Below are 16,911 nucleotides of genomic sequence, written 5' to 3'. Positions count from 1 at the left end.
TTGATTGATTACTGTGGGGCTGCTATGTGGAGGGAACTATTTGGAAGCCATTCTAACCTGGTGTATCCTTGAAAAAAGAAACAAAACAAAGCAAAACAAAAAACAACTCCCCAGTTCTTTTGCTATTTTTATAGTTACCCAGCAACATTTCAAATACCCTTCTCCACCGCTAACTTGCACGACAGACTTTCACCTCTCAGTATTCAAGAATGGATGGGCTAAGGCTTAGAGATAAGGGCAAAATATCTCACGGGGTGAGGTGTATTTACTTTATGTGTTACTTGCTAATTTAAACATACGTGGTTTTTGCTTTTTGACAAGGCTCTGTAAAAATGGTCTCTTCACTAAACCGACCTTGTTCTTTACACGGTCATAAAATCTTCATTGTAAACACATGGTACTCTGCAAAGAAGGAGGGAGCTTACTATTTTTTCTTGCCATCTGCAAAGCAAATAGATTTTAGAGGGTCTTGACAGTTACTTGACAGTTTTTACTTTCTCTTATGGAATGCCCCTTTTGAAACACAGGAGGGGTTATAATTATAGACTAAAACATTGTAATCTGATTCAGTAGGTAGCAAAGACTGATTCTGCTGTAAGGGAGGCATCTAGAATTGTGGGGAAATGTTCCCTTTTGACTGTACGGTACACTCCGTCCCCGGGTTGCTGGGAAAACTAAGCAGACTGTCTCCATAGAAAAAAGATGTTCTTCTAATCACAACTTTAAAAATGTCAGTTTTCAAAAATGAATATTATTAAAGTCAGAGATTAACATAAAACTATTTCAGTATCAGTTCAAAGAGTTAAAGCAAGCATTCATTGGTTCTGACGTTAAGTATTAATAAAAAGAGCGCACACACATATATGTTTCTATATGTAGAATCATAGTATGTAGGCTTTTTTTTCCATTTCAGTCCTGCCAGTTATACATTCAGAATTTTGTATCTCTAAGATAATCACAAAATGAATATGTAATTAATCCAAAATTTGACATGGAAGGTAAAAGACAATTAGTATCTATAAAATATCCATGTTTTTAATATTCTAGTAAAGGTCTTGGTTTTCATCTAGATGTTTGGGAACATAGGCCTGCCAGGCTTCAATGATCAGGTTTTCTGTTGGTAGAGCGTGGGGGACAGGATGAGCAACATCTTGTCCTATAGGTCAGCAGATGTTCCTAGTGAATACAGAATCTCCCCCCATCCCCTGCACCCCTTTGGCTCTCATTGTTTCTTACAGGACCATTTCTGGGCCATGCTGTGGTCACCCTGCTCCCAGTCACTCTCCAGGCTGGTCCATCCAACAGACACAGCCTTGACCGTGGTCTTCCTATGATCACTTCACTGTCTTCTATAAGATAACTACAGGGTGGCCAAAGAGGTAGTGTACAATTTAAAATAGTAAAACGCAGCCTAAGGGGCACCCTGGTGGAGTAGACAGTGTAGGAAGGGAACAGTGACGTATAGGCAATGTTCACAAACTTGTAGGCATTGAAAAGATTACACCAGTTGATCAAAATCAGAAACACACAACTCTAAAGCTGTGAAATGTAGACTGAAAAAGTAAGGCAATCATCTTCTTAAATTTATGATCTTAAACTCATTTCTCTGGCTCTGTAGGAAGAGAGCCAGCCCGAAAAATGAATGGAATTGGATTCCCTGAGTTCATGTTGGAAAAACTCTCTCTTGCCTACAAGTCCAGCACCAAGCAGTACACATAAGCCACTTTCTGGTTTGGCCCCTAAATGCATCCTGTTTTATCCTTCAATAATCTTGAGAATGCCTTTACTTTCTATCTTTGCCTGACATACTGATTTATTCTTCAAAACCCAGCTCAAGCATTAGCTCATTCCTGAGGATCATTCCCTCATCTCTTCAATTTCCTCCTCTATGTCATCATTAACCTTCTCTGTGTGGTTCTGATGCCCTTAAAGTCATGTGTTATATGTATTTGCTTTCCTGGCTATTGCTCGCTTCTGGCTTGATACATCTTCAAGGAAAGAATCCATGTCTTTTTTTATCTTGCTATTTCCTTACAGGGTTTTTGGCACACAAGAAATACCCAATGTATATGCAACTGGGTAGAAATTTATGAAGGAATAATTATTATCCATGTCTTCCTTTCAGCTGTGATTGTCCCATGACAAAAGTATTTTTTGGACGGTGAACATTTGTATTTTCATTGTTGAGTTCAACAGCGAGTGCCAGAAGAACATCAAGGAAAACTACTCTGCATCTTGACTCCAGATTTTAAACAGCCTGTAACTCTTGCTCCATGGATTGTACTTGCAGAAGAGGAAACATTGCCACTGGGATTAAAAAACAGGATCCTTTTACAGATTTGACTGAGTTTGTTTACCTGCTGTGTAGCATAAGTGTTTGAAAATACGCCTTGGCAGTGAAACGAGGTATCAAATTCTGCAGGCAAAAAGCCACAGAACCAACATTCCAAGAATGGCCAGTTAATTTCTTCTCTTATTCACCAACTGCACAGCTTGAGGATGAGTTTTAAAAATTCGATCTTGTTTTAAATGATGAAAATATTTTCCAGTGTCTAAATAGCAGCCAGTGCTCTTTGTATATTATTCACGACCCCAGCCTGTCATTGTGACTAGGTTTTTCCACGACTTAACTGAGCATTGTATCATTTCCACTTTGCTACGGCCCAATAGTCCTGAGAAATGTTAACTCTAAGACTGTGCTCCTCAAGAAATATTAATGGAGGGGGGTGGCCTGATCCTTTTACAATGCTTAAAAGCTTAAGCTGTAATAATAAAAAGTGGGATTTTTATTTCCTGAAGTAATCAAAAGAAGAACTTGAAGGAAATGAAAGTAAAATCCAACAGGATTGGAAAATCAGGTCAGGGTTAAAGAAAAATATTTTGAGTACCAGAAGAAACCTAAAATAAATAAAAAAAAATAATACATTCATGACACTGCTATTTGGCCCAGACCGTGGCTACTAAGTTATATAACTGGAGACTTCTTGAAGAATCTAGCAAAGTACTCCGTGGAGGAAGGCAGGAAAACCATCTTTCCTTGGATATTCATCTGGATTCAACCAGTTAGACAAAGGGGAACATGGATTGGTGGATACGGCAGAAAGCATTAGAACAAAACCTTGTCAGTTGTCAGAATGGTGAGAAGGAGGGAATGGAGGAACCTGATTCTTTATAGGAGTGGTTTATGCTTGAAGAGGAAGGGGACAGTGTTACACCCTATCATTGATAACTGCAGGAAATGGTGAAGCTTTTTGGTTTAAGGTGATTCATCAGTAACATCATCATACCTGATAAACTATTCTAAGTCCAGCATTTAAAGCCATGGAAAGTTACTACACATGTTTGAGAATTTCAGACTTGAAAGGAATGAAGGCAAAAACTCTATTTTGGTATATGAAGCAGAATTCTCAGAAGTATTACCAAATTCAACAAGACTGGTTTCAGGCGTCCTCAAACTATGGCCCGTGGGCCACATGGGGCCTGCCTAGGACGTGTTTTTGCTGCTGCTGCCTGTCCTGCTTAGCAGCCGACTTGTCCTGGGGCCCATAGTCCAGCCCTCCAATGGTCAGTGAACTGGCCCCCTGTTTAAAAAGTTTGGCCTGGTTCACAGTAGAAAAGCAAGCTCAGGGAAACTTGCCATGTCAGTGTGTGTGTGTGTAAGTCAAAGTTCTAACAAATATGTGAGAATCATCACAATTTTCAGGTTGCCTTTGACCCACATAGTCTCATGTAACAAATCTTCAAAATAGTTAGAGAGTGAAGATGAAACCCCTCTCACCCCTCACCCGTGACTCTGATTCAAGTATGTTGTTATCTCCTAAAAGTTACATTAAATACTTTTTTCTACCTTTCTTAAATATTTATTTTATTTTGTCTCTTAGCTCAACAATAAAGTCCTATTTTTCCAGTGAATCCATCCTTTGTAGCTTCTTTTAACATTTTTTTCCTGGTCACAGATGCCCTTGAGGCCTACATAACTTGCTCTTCCCAGTCAAATGTGTCTGCGTGCACTTGTGTGTACACTCGCATGTCCACAGACACACGTACACTCATACACTCATGTGCACACGCAAGGCTGTGCATACCCTTCCACGGCTTTGTTGGTATCATCATTTCATTGGTGGACATGAGCTTAGGGATTTCTGCTGTGTCGATTTGTATTGTTCTGGCCTTAGACAAAATAGTTAAAAAGGGCCAGCCCACATCTAGTTCATCTTGCCTGTTTGTAATGCGTTTTTATGGGGTATCTGTGCTGTGCTGTGCCAGATTTAGCTTTAAATGACAAGAGTACAAGTTTGCTGCGCTTACTTTGTTTCTTCTTCTATAGAATGTCTAGAATTGCTTATCAAGTGATCTTTGTTGGCAAAACTTTAAACATACCACATAAATTATAATAATATTTTAACCAAAGCACAAAAGTTAGAATTTTCTGCTGAGCACATTCTTACTGTAAGATCCTCCTTATAAGGGCATTTAAAGACATTGAAAACTTTGGCAGGGTTACCTGGCAAAAACAATTCTCTTTGGAGCTTTGTTCTGGCCTGGTGGGAAAAGCATCTTTTCTTCAGCCAATCAGCTTGGAATTCACTGTAATGCTCATCAGGCCATGTGATATACACCTTATAACACAGAAAAAAAATATCAGCTGTGTGCATATTATGCTTCTATGTACTTCAATTCTCTGCTGTTGCTCTGTTTCTGAATGTTGTTTACAATAATCGGGGAATCCAATTATTCTTTGGTTCCTTTTTTAAAGCCATATAGTAAATTTAACTTTTTGGAAAAGAAGAGAAAAACTATAAGTTAAAGGGATACATCTGAGCTTCGAAGTCCCTAAGTACTATGCAAGAAATAGAGTCTGATTAGATCTTAAGTTCTTGTCCTATGTCTTCTAAATCTATGGTCCCCAAACTTTCTGTGATGACCCAAGCTAGATATCAACTAAGAGTCCTGCCAAGAGTATTAGAAATAGTAATGATGATAATGAAAACAACAGCAACAATGAAAATTATACCATTTTGAGTACTTACTATATAAAAAGCATTGCAGATATAACATCTAGTCTTCACAATGACTTTCATGAGAAGGTGCTGCTATTATTATTCATTTTTAGGTGAGGAATGTAAGACAAAATAACATTTCTACGGTCATATATATAACAATCAGTGAAACCTGGGAGCAAGTCCTCAATTTGAGATGTGGACAAAAGAGTAATAAGAATCCTAGTAACTTTGGAAGAGAGAATCAGGGGGTGGTGGCCACATCTAGTTTGCAGTGTTGAGGGCTGTGTTTCTGAGAATATCAGAATAAACCTTGTCCATCTACCTATTAATATGATGAACAAATATTTCTCAGTATTATGTTTTAAATGCTAATGGTAGGTCAGGCATTATGTCAAGCATTTTTTACCCATCTTATCTCAGTGACTCATCACATTTTTATAAGCAAGTTCTGTTTGTTATTCCTGTTTGAAAGATGAGTAAACTAAAGCCTGGGAGTATTGCTTTTATTGAAGAAATAGTTTTTGTGTCTTCAAAGCTGCCACACTTACTGAAAGAGTAATGATTAAAAATAGTAGTAGTAGTAATAATGACAACACTACTAACAATAGGAGAAACTTCCGTTGTCTGAGTGTGCATGCTTTTCTGTAAGCGCCATGCAGACATGCCTCCATACATGGTTATAGATATGACCAAATAAAAAGTGATTTACATTTTTGTAGACTAGCTCTTTTTTTTAACTTGAGGAAGAGAGAGAGAGAATTTAAGATGAGTACCTTTTTGCTGTCAAAGGTCAAGCCTTTAATACCAATGTTCACATCAAGAGCTTCAATGAGAAGTTTCCTTGCTTTTGCGGAATCCAGGTAGCAGTCAGAGCACTGGCAGTTGTCTCTCAGCCACACGGCTGGGTAGAGAGATTCTGCACCATCATGCCAGAGGATCTGCATCAAATGAGCCCCATCCAATGCTTCTGCCTTTTGGATGGCACAATGCATGTTTCCAGTCTTCAGGAGTAAATCTGGTCAGCTACCTGTTATGACAAACCAATGTTAAAGGAATTTCAGGCAGAGCAGACCCAAACTTGACCTGTAGGAGTATGAATATTTCCAGTGGACTTTGGCCCCTGCTATTTGTTCAGCTGTCAGAGTCTGTGGTTTGACATATCAACACCAGAACCTTTGTTCTGGTAAGTATTTTTTATATGCTGTAAACAGAAACACAGTGACTAAAAGTAAATAAGATAAAAGTACTGTGTCAGGATCCAGATGAAAAGGATTTCTTGTTTTTCTAACAGAAATTTGAGGTAATAAGTTAAAACCAATGACAAGAGTACTTTTCTGTTTGCATAAAAGTTCTGGAATTTTTGAAGGGAAAAAATGTTCCACAAATTGAAAGTGTAGCAATCATATCTGTGTTATTTTAACTGATGCCCAATTAAATGTGGCTTTTGGAAAAAATGCTCCTAGGATACTAATTGAATGTTAATATGATTTATTTATTGTAAGGGGCATTGTAATTCAGGACATTGTGCTATTTCTGTTCTATCTTTAATTTTCTGCTTATACAGGATGTTTTCTCAGTGATGTATAAAGGTCCTAAGCTCTGCAAAGAACTTGTTTAGTTTGTCTTCTGAGATTTTCTGCTTTAATATACATCAATATAGTGTGCTTTGATATTTTGGTTACTTTTTTCTGAGCCTATATGGAGTATTTTTAGGTACTTTCATATTACTTGGGAATAAATGATTTCTTTTTTAGTAAAACAATCCACCAACTTAGAAAACATGCAATATTTATAGGAAAGAAAAGTTAGTGAAAAATAGGCACTGTGTTATTTTTAACTTAGCACCTGTGTCCATCCCAATTTCATAATGACATATTATTTGGCTTTCAGAAATTATGCCAATCTTCATATATTATTGTCCAGGACTCTAAACTTACATAGATGGAATGTAGAATTTATATGGAAGAAAAAGAACTTAACTTCTTCGGTGTAATGATCAACTCATCATTAATAGAAAGTGACATGTAACAATGAAAACAAGACTTTATTGCCTTGAAACGAAGGGGATGTAGGCACACATGCACACACAAATGTACCCACACAGACTGTTTATGAAATACCTTCTATTTAGTAGGCACTGTACTAGGCACAAATACCAAACTCATGGGATGCAGCAAAAATAATGCTAAAAGGAAAGCCACAGTGATAAATGCCTAGATGAGAACCAAAAGATTTTAAATAAATGAACTTGCTTATACCTCAAGGAATTAGAAAAAAGAAAAACGCACTAAGCTCTAAATTAGCAGGAGGAAATAAATTATAAAGATTAGAGAAAGAAGTGAAATAGAGACAAGTAAAAGAATGAAACTAAAACTTATTTTTTTGAAAAGATAAAATTGACAAATCATTAGCTAAACTAAGAAAAACAGAGAAAACTCAAGTAATAAAGGAAAGAGGAGACATTACAATTGATATCACATAAATACAGAGGGTCGAAAGAGATTACTATGAACAATAATATGCCCCAAATGGAATAACCTAGAAGAAATTGATAAATTTATAGAAACATAACAACCTATGAAGACTGATTCATGAAGAATAGAAAAACTGAATAGAACAGTAACAAGTAAGGAGACTAAATCAGTAACCAGAACTCTCTAAACTGAAAGGTTTAGGTCTTCTGGCTTTGCTGGTGAATTCTGTCAAATATTTAAAGAAGAATAAATGTTCTCAAATTTTCCAGAAAATTGAAGAAGAGGAAATACTTCCAAACTCATTTTAGGAGTCCAGCATTACTCTTTAAACCAAGGCCAGATTAGGACACTTGAAGAGTAGGAAATTACAGGCCAATATTCCTGATGAACAAAGTTGCAAAAATTTCAACTAAATACCAGCAAAATGAATCCAGCAGTGTAATGAATGGGTCACATAGCATGATAGAGTGGAATTTATTCCAGGAATGCAAAGGTGGCTTGATACACACAGGCAATAAATGTAACAAATCACATGAGTTGAAGGTAGGATAAATATTAGATGATCATCTCAATAGATGCAGAATTAGCATTTGATAAAATTCAACATTCTTTCATGGTAACAACTCTCAACAAATAGTTATAAAAGGAATGTACTTTAAAATAATAGAGGGCATATATGACAAGCCCTCAGCAACATTATACTCAATTATAAAAAGTTGAAATCTCTTCTAAGATCAGGAAGGAGACAAAGATATTCACTCTCACCACTTCCAATTAACAAAGTACTGGAGTACTAGGCAGGGCAATTAGGTAAAGAAAAAAATAAAGAAATAAAAGGGATCCAAATCTGAAAGAAGTAAATAATCATCTGTCATTGCTGATGATTTCTGGTGATCTTATGTACAGAAAAACCTACAGACTCCAGAAAAATTTTCAGAACTGATAAATTACTAATTTGGTAATGTCGCAAGATACAAAATCAACATACATATATTTGCAGAATTTCTATATAACACCAATTAACATTCTAAAAAAGGTATCAAGGAAACAATCTCTTATAATACCATTAAAAACACTTAGGACTAAATTTAACCAAGGAAGTAAAAGATATATACACTGAAAACTATAAGACAATAATTAAAAGGAATTGAGGAAGACACGATAATTGGAAAAATACCCCATGTTCATGGGTTGGAAGAATTAGTATTTTTAAAATATCCATACTGCCCAAAGTTAGCTATAGATTCAAGTGCAATGATTTTTTTAGGGAATTTGTAAAAATACTGCCAAATTTATATGAGACCACAAAACCTCCGAATTGCCAAAGCAATCTTGAAAAAGAAAAAGTTGGATGCATCACATTACCTGATCTCAAAATTTACTTCAAAACTATGGTAATCCAAATAGCATGGGACTGGAATAAAAACAATACAAACCAATGGAACGGAATAGTTATCCCAGAAATATCCACACATTTAAGGTCGATTAATCTTTGACAAACATGTCAAGAATACATAATGGAGAAAATATAATCTCTTCAACAAATAGTGCTGTTACTAGAAATCCATATGAAGAAGAATGAAACTGTTATCTCACACCATGTACAAAAATCAACTCAAAGTGGAGTAAAGATTTAAACAGAAGACCTCAAACTCTAAAACTACTAGAAGAAAACATAGGGGAAAATCCCATGCATTGATTTGCACAATGATTTTTTGGATATAAACTCAAAATCATAGGCACTAAAAGCAAAAATAAACAAATGGAATGGCATCAAATTAAATTCCTACACAGCAAAAGCATAGCAAAACAAAACACAATAGACAGTGAGGAGATAACCTATAGAATGAGAGACAATATTTGCAAACCACATAGTTGAGGGTTCCTGATGTTTCTCCTAGTTTAACTCAAGTAAGTGAAAACAATCATCCTCAATCATAGAAGATGTTAAAGTCAAATAAAGCTATGCTGGTTCCTATGTAAGCCACAGCAGGGCCCATACATTTGATAAGGAGTTAATATCCAAAATACATAAAGAATTCCAACAACTCAGTAGCAATAAGCAAATTATTCAATTTAAAATGGGAAAAGGAACTAAGTATACATTTATCCAAAGAATACACACAAATAACCAGCAGGTATATAAAAATGCTCAATCATCATCAGGTAAATTCAAACCAAAACCACCATGAGCTATCACCACACATTTGTTGGAATTGCTGTTATCAAAAAGACAAAAGATAATGTGTTGATGAAGTTATAGAGAAAAGAGAAGCCTGGGCAGCGCCTGTGGCTCAAGGAGTAGGGCGCCAGCCCCATATGCTGAGGGTGACTGGTTCAAACCCAGCCCCGGCCAAAAACCTGCAAAAAAAAAAAAAAGAGAGAGAGAAAAGAGAAGCCTTGTACACTGTTAGTGGGAATGTCAGTTGTTTCAGTCATTATGAAAAACAGTATGGAGGTTCCTCAAAATATTAGAAATAGAACTATGTGATTTGGCAATCTCACTACTGGGCATGTATCAAAGGAAATGACATCAAAATGTTGATAAGATATCTGTATTTCCATATTCATTACATTATTCACAGTAGCCAAGATATGGAATCAACTTAGTTTCCCTTTGTGGCTAAATGCATAAAGAACATGTGATATATATGACATCTGACATTAAGTTTGTAAACTCATCCTAGAAAAATTGTTGCAGACCTCATTGCTGATTATCACTATGGTCACTTTCAAAGTACTTCCCTTGGAGTATTTTGGCCGATCTATCCTTCAAAGCCACTTTTCTGGAATGATCATAAGAGGTGTCATCGTATTACCCTTCATTTCCTGAATGTCAGTAAAGTGTCTTCCTTTCAATATTTCTTTCAGCTTCAGGAAGAGAAAAAGTCATGGGGGGCCAGATCAAGTAACCAGGAAGGGTGTTTTAATATAGTAATTTTTTTACTGGCTAAAAACTCCCTCACACACAGTGCCATGTGAACTGGTGCATTGTCATGATGCAAGAGCCATGAGTTGTTGGTGAAAAGTTCAGGTGTTTTTTGTCTAACCTTTTCACACAGACTTTTTAGCACTTCCGAAGAGTAAACTTGTCCAGTTGGTGCAAACAGTAACTGTCCAGTTGGTGCAAATTCACAACAAACAATCTATATGATATCAAACAAGGTTAGCAACATTGTTTTGATTCCATTTGGACTGAGGGGAACATTCTTGATTGGGAAGAACTGGCTGACTTCCATTGTGCACTTCGATGTTTTGTTTCAGGATCATATTGGTACACCCATGTTTCATCACCAGTGATACCAAGACCCAAAGCATGGTCTTGCCTCTCCAAAAGGTCTTGGAAAACTTTGTCTCTCCTTTGCTTTTGTTCATCAGTGAGCTCCTGTGGGATCATATTTGCACACACCTGTCTCATACCAAGATTTTCAGTTAGGATTTTTAATTTTACTCAGTTTTCTATGCTTATCACAGTCAGATAATGATTTTGATACCCAATTTGACAAGTTTTTGCAATGTTTTTGTTGGTTCTACCTGTTAATACCCTGATGTCTCCTCATCAATGACACTTTCTGTCCCCTCAGAAAAACATTTCGTCTATTTTTAAACTTAGACCAATATGTTCCTGATTTCGTTTCCACTCTTGCCAAGTTTTTTGTGTTTTTTTTGTGGTGAAATGTATGCAACATACAATTTGTCATTTTTGCTTATAATTCAGTGCTATCAATTATATTCACAGTGTTGAGCAACTATCACCACTACGTACTTCCAAAATTTTTACCAACCCCAAACAGAAACTCTGTAATGATAAAGCAAAATTCCCCCTTTCCCACTTTCACCCAACCTCTGGTAAACCTCTAATCTACACTTTTTTCTTTCTTTTTTTTATTGTTGGGGATTCATTGAGGATACAAAGAACCAAGTTACCACTCTTGCCAAGTTTACCAAGAAATTTAGTGTTTTTTCATTGTTCTAATTCAAGTTCCAATATTCTCATGATGGTACACAAAAATAAGCAAAAACAATAATGATGAGAGAGAACTCATGGGAAGAGTATGTTCTAATCTAGAAGGACAAAAGGCTTCTCCCAGAAGCTTGAGGACACTCCTGCAAAGTCCTCCCCATAGTGACTCAGCTCTTAAGAATTTATAAAAACAAAGTTTCAAGCTTCCTGGAATCTTGAAACTAATGTTTGCTTCTGTAAACCCTGCATATGTTTTGAAACCTCCAATGAGGGACAATATAATAATTCCTTTGTCTGCCTACTTGTGAGTCCTAAGGACAGGGACAGAGCTGATTGGGGAGCTCGGTCATTTTGGACTTTAGTCCACTATGGCTGAAATAAAGCCCTTCTTCTTTCAAACACAGGTATTCAGGTGAATCTTTTTCTCCATTGGGCCTCATTTTCCTGCTACAGTGAAAGCCACTCAGCAAGATATCACAAGTTGACATAGCTGTGAGATACTGATATACCAAGGTTATGAAACTCTACCAAGATGATTATACAGTGCTGCCAACATAAATGCATGGTGGCAAGTTCATGTACTTGCATAAACACACAAACACACATACATTCTTTTTAGCCTTGAAAAAGAAGGAAATTATATCATTTGCAATAACATAGATGCTAAATGAAATAAGCCAGGCAGAAAAAGGACAAATACTGGGTGATCTCACTTGATGTTGAACTCATGGAAGCAATAAGTAGACTATTCCAGCTATTAGGACAAGCTGAGACCCCTCTCTCTGATCATCTGGCCAAATGAGTATCCTGAGGAAGGTATTCCAAGAGAGGTGGAGCTGTCAGGACTGTGGCTAATGGGAGGCTGCCCAAGGCATGTAGGAGAGTGTGGTAGAACTGGAAAGACGTGGCGTTGCTGAAGTTAAATTATTTGGGTATCTCTACAGGAATGTGTTGGGCCATTCTTTCTCTTTACATTCCCTTTACAAATCCCTTTCTTAGCTTTCTGATAAATGTGAATGGTAATAATAAAAAAAAAAAACATGGCAAAATGGGAACGTAATTTCCCAGTCTAACTTTTTTTGAATTATTTAGAGCTCTACTGGGGCAAATGTGGTGAAAATTTAAAAAGAAAAAAACATCAAGGACTATCAGTATATAAAAGCAAATTCTTTCTGAAAATTTATGGGCTTATTCATGAGTATAGGAATGATTTGTTGAAATCTGTTTTTTAACTTAACCCACATGACTTGTTAGAACTGAGCTCAGTTGAAGCATCAGGGCAGAAAATTTAGTTAGATGATAAGCTATTGTATTTCTCTGAAGAAAAGAAAAAAGTAGCTACTCCTAGATATGATTTTCTTTTTTTGTAGAGACAGAGTTTCACTTTGCCACCCTTGGTAGAGTGCCGTAGTGTCACACAGCTCACAGCAACCTCCACCTCCTGGGCTTAGGTGATTTTCTTCCCTTAACATCCTGAGAAGCTGGGACTACAGGCACCCACCACATCACTTGGCTATTTTTGTTTGTTTTTTTTTTGTTGTTGTTGTTGCAGTTTGGCCAGGGTTAGGTTTAAACCTGCCACCCTAGGTATATGGGGTCAGTACCCTACCCCCGAGCCACAGGTGCCACCAGGCCCCGATATGATGTATTTTTATTAGAGTGATTTTCTTTGCTAAATTAAAAAAACCCTACAAAATAAAAATTCTTATTATTTTAGACTTAATTTTCAGTTTCCTTCTCCTTAAAATTATGGTTTATGAAATATTAGATTACTGCTGGTGGGAAGGAGTAATTTTGCCTTTTTTGAAAAACAGCCCTTAGGTTTTGGCAGATTTCTATCTGATGGGATAGGTTTCATCTCATACTAACACTTGGGACATGTCTGTGTGTGTGTTTTCCTTCCTAACTTACCTACATTTTTTTCTCTGAAGAGTTATGAAAGTGTGTCTGTGACTTCTGTTTGGCACAACAAATGATTTGTTTTAGAGATTATTCTACTTCAGTGATGGATGTGGGTTTTTACACTTTTTTGCTTTTCACTAATATTATAAATTCAAATTTGTTACCTGATTACTCTAGCACTATTTGGAAAACCAAGAAAGAGTTCTGAAAGTTGTTTTATGCAGTAATCTTGGAAATAAAAGTAACTTAGAACTACTCGGAACTAACTTAGAATTTTTAGGGCTAGAAAGAAACTGTGATATTCAAGGCCCTCATCGGGCATGCAGGGAAAGTGAAGCTCAGAGGCGTTGGCTGTGATTTGCTGATACCACGCTGTTGTTTTGTTAGACAGATTGCCCCAAAACTAGGTTTGCTAGCGCAGCGTGTCCGTATAAAGTGACCATTTCAAACTCTAATAAGAGAGAATGAAAAAAATTCCTCAAATGTTAATTACAACTAATTTCAATCAAGGCTTTGGAGGAATTTCAAAGGAACTTGAAACTTCATAACTTCTACACATACAATAAAATTATAGGAAATCAATGATAGGGACCTGAGGTTGCTGATTCATCTTCTAGATTACTCATCACCCCCAGAATAAAAGGCTGTCACTTCTTCAATGTTTTTGGTCATAAAAGGTGAGAATAGTATGGGCCTGTGTTAACAAATGTTAGTGTCTGTTAATTTCTATCTTCTCTTCCTTAGGTAGGTTATCAGACCTGCCTCCTAGAGCAGCATCCTAATGTGTTTGAACTCTTGCCTCTAGATTAGTGTTATTCAAAGTTTGTATCTCATGGCACACTTGAACCTGTAGTTAAACCTCCATGGCACACTTTAAATTATGTTGATCAAAAAAAGGAGTAAAAAAAGAGTATACTTACTGTGCTTTGAACTTCTTTTGAAAACAATTTGATTAATGATCTTTAAAAATTTTCATGGCACACCTAAGATCCTCTCCTGGCACAAGAGTGTGCTGGGTTGAAAATCACTGTTCTAGATAGTAGGATCAGAAATTGATCCAAACAAAAGAACCATGGAAATTGTATGGGTATATGTGTCAGGTGTGTGTACAAAAGCATTTATTCAGCACTTACTATGTTCTAGCCACTCAGTTGATAGCTTTCTTCCTCTAGGCATTTACCTCCAGGGAACCCCATAAGACCAGTGCCATCACCTCCATCTTATGACCATGAGTTTAAAGATGGGAGGTAATTGATGTGAAAGCAAATGAAATACGGATTTTGACATACTACGCCATTGTGGAAAATGTATGGCCGAATACTCCGATGTATCAAAAAATAATATTTTAATATTAAGATTATTGGTTTTTAGCTAACCTCATTATTAGACATTTCAGCTTTGGAGAAGAGGGCAGGAAGAAGCAGTTTTCCTGACGTTATACCATAAATGCTTAAATAATTATTACTCTTTTATTTTTAAACTTTTAAATCATAAAACTCAATTAATTTCTACTTGGTAATGTAGAAGATGACCACATTATATTTGTGGACCTGGAACCTTAATATCATTTGAATGCATAGTATATACGCTACCCAAAGCACTTGCTACCTAAGGCCTTTCAGCTTGGAGATTTTTAAAATCTTTATTATTATTATTAATCTTTATTTAATACTACATAAGTGGCTGAGAAACTTAGTAATTTGCAAATATATTCTTATGTGAATAATGAATTCTAGAAAGCCATTAGAAAAGCCAGTTTATTCCACCTATTTTACGTATCAAATTTCATGCTAACATTTCCTTTGTAAATTACAAAAAGGAAAACTTAACTTCACTCTGGTGGATTTATCACATTCGGATTGGAACTTAAATTATTTGGCATTTGCTTACCAATGTAATGCAGAGTATTAGTCTAGATTTTAGAAAGATTTCTAAATACTTTGAACTAGAATATATATTCATTATGAGAAATCTTATGTTTTTAATTAAATCAATTTGAAATACCTATAATATCAAAATATCTGTAATGTATCTCCTTGAGCTTCATGAAGGGAACAAAGCAAAGAAGTTGCTCCCTTCATGAGGGGAGCAAAGCATTCTCAGTGGAGAATGGCTTTAATTGACTAGCAGTTTAAAGAAGCAGGTTAGATTCAGCTTTAGGGGTTTAACAAAGTATAGGACTATAATATGTAAGTACCTTTCTTTGGGCTGGATTATGGATTATTCCGAGAATATTTTGAAAATCCAACCAGAACCCTTCTTCCCCCATCCTCAGTTCTGCTTTTTTTAGTGAGTATTCTCTCTGTCCCCTCTTGTATACTTTCTGAGTCAGTTTAGGGATTGCAAAGTAATTTGACTACCAGACTAAGCCAAACATAATTGGGAAAGAGAAGCTGCCAAGAAACAATCAATGCACTGCATTCCAAAATCAAGCCTATTCCAAATGCCTGATGGATCAGCTTCATCGTAGCCCACACGGCTGTGGGCTATATGTGACTGGAGTTCCAATTAGATGCTCTCCCAAACCTCCAATCCACAGACCTGAAGCCACAAACCCTCCAGATAAGGGAAAGTTGAGCTCAATCAGACCTGTTTGCAGATACGCTTTAGGCACCAAACCATCCCATACTTACGAAGAAAATACAAGCTTTGTTCCTTAAAGTCCTTTGGAAAGGGAGCTTTCTGGTGCCTGTCACATCCCAGGATTGATCTTCCCTCAGTTCCCAGTCTGATGTGGTGCTTTTCTTTGCAAGCCTTTCTGCTCCTGGCAGCTCCACGAAGGCCCTGCCCCCAGACACAGCTGAGGTTTGCAAATGAGGAAGGATGTCTAAATCTGAAGGTGTAGCAACTCCTGAAAGGAGTTTTGAGGTTTAAAAACAAAAAAGAAGAAAAGGAAGAAAAGTAAAGAGCTTTTATGGTCTATAGGGAAAGCAGTTAGCAAGAGAAAATACTTCTGATTACTCACAAAACCCCAGGGCTCAGTTTAGAATCTTTCCTGAATAGAACGAAAAGCAGTTTTTACCTGTCACATCTCCAGTCACTGGACCAGCAGCAGCAGCAAGAGCAAGTGAACAAGGTGTTGTTCACTGACTTCCCACCTGTTCACAGCGACAGCTCTTTTATTGCACAACTCAGTGGAGAAGAGACATTGAGAAGTGCCTGTAATAGGGAGGAGCTATCAGCTCTCACCTGAGCTGAGGTGACTTGGTATTTACTTGCCAATGAAATATTCTAACATGAGTCTCTTTGGAGGGAACTTGACTAGTTGTAAGGGGATGCTAGGAAGAGTAGGATTGGTCTCCTAAGTCTGACAGATGCCCTCTTTTTTCTACAATTTTGGCTAGAATGAGCAGTAGTTATCAGAGAGCTTGGGGCTTTTCTGAAGGCACCTGGTTGCCCAATGACTTGACTCACAACACACAGTCCCTAGGGGCAACAAAAGGGAAAGGCCAGAGTGTGCCTGTGCCAGGGACTTGGAGCCTGGCTGCCAGGCATGAACTTGGATTGTGACCAGTAGGGGGAGGGCTTGCTGGGCAGAAAAAAAGAATCTGCCGGTCACAAGGCAACT

General features: G+C 36.9%; 1 protein-coding gene across 1 annotated transcript in view; it reads right to left on the bottom strand.

The window, feature by feature from the left end:
- The window catches only part of BBOX1 (gamma-butyrobetaine hydroxylase 1), a 66,378-nt gene extending 49,929 nt beyond the window's left edge, over positions 1-16,449 (bottom strand). The window contains exons 1-4 of the mRNA XM_003781192.3: positions 16,366-16,449; positions 15,977-16,194; positions 5,777-6,030; positions 4,505-4,619 (exon numbers count right to left, since the gene is read on the bottom strand). Coding sequence (XP_003781240.1) covers positions 4,505-4,619; positions 5,777-5,995 — 334 coding nt within the window. The 5' untranslated portion in view covers positions 5,996-6,030; positions 15,977-16,194; positions 16,366-16,449. The remainder of the gene's footprint in view (positions 1-4,504; positions 4,620-5,776; positions 6,031-15,976; positions 16,195-16,365) is intronic.
- Positions 16,450-16,911: the final 462 nt, after the last annotated feature.

The sequence above is a fragment of the Otolemur garnettii genome, unplaced genomic scaffold (genome assembly GCF_000181295.1).
Source record: "Otolemur garnettii isolate 467f Iridium unplaced genomic scaffold, OtoGar3 scaffold00001, whole genome shotgun sequence".
Classification (NCBI taxonomy): Eukaryota; Metazoa; Chordata; class Mammalia; order Primates; family Galagidae; genus Otolemur; species Otolemur garnettii.
Note: the sequence above shows the minus strand (reverse complement) of the source record. Positions and strands in the feature narration are given on the sequence as shown.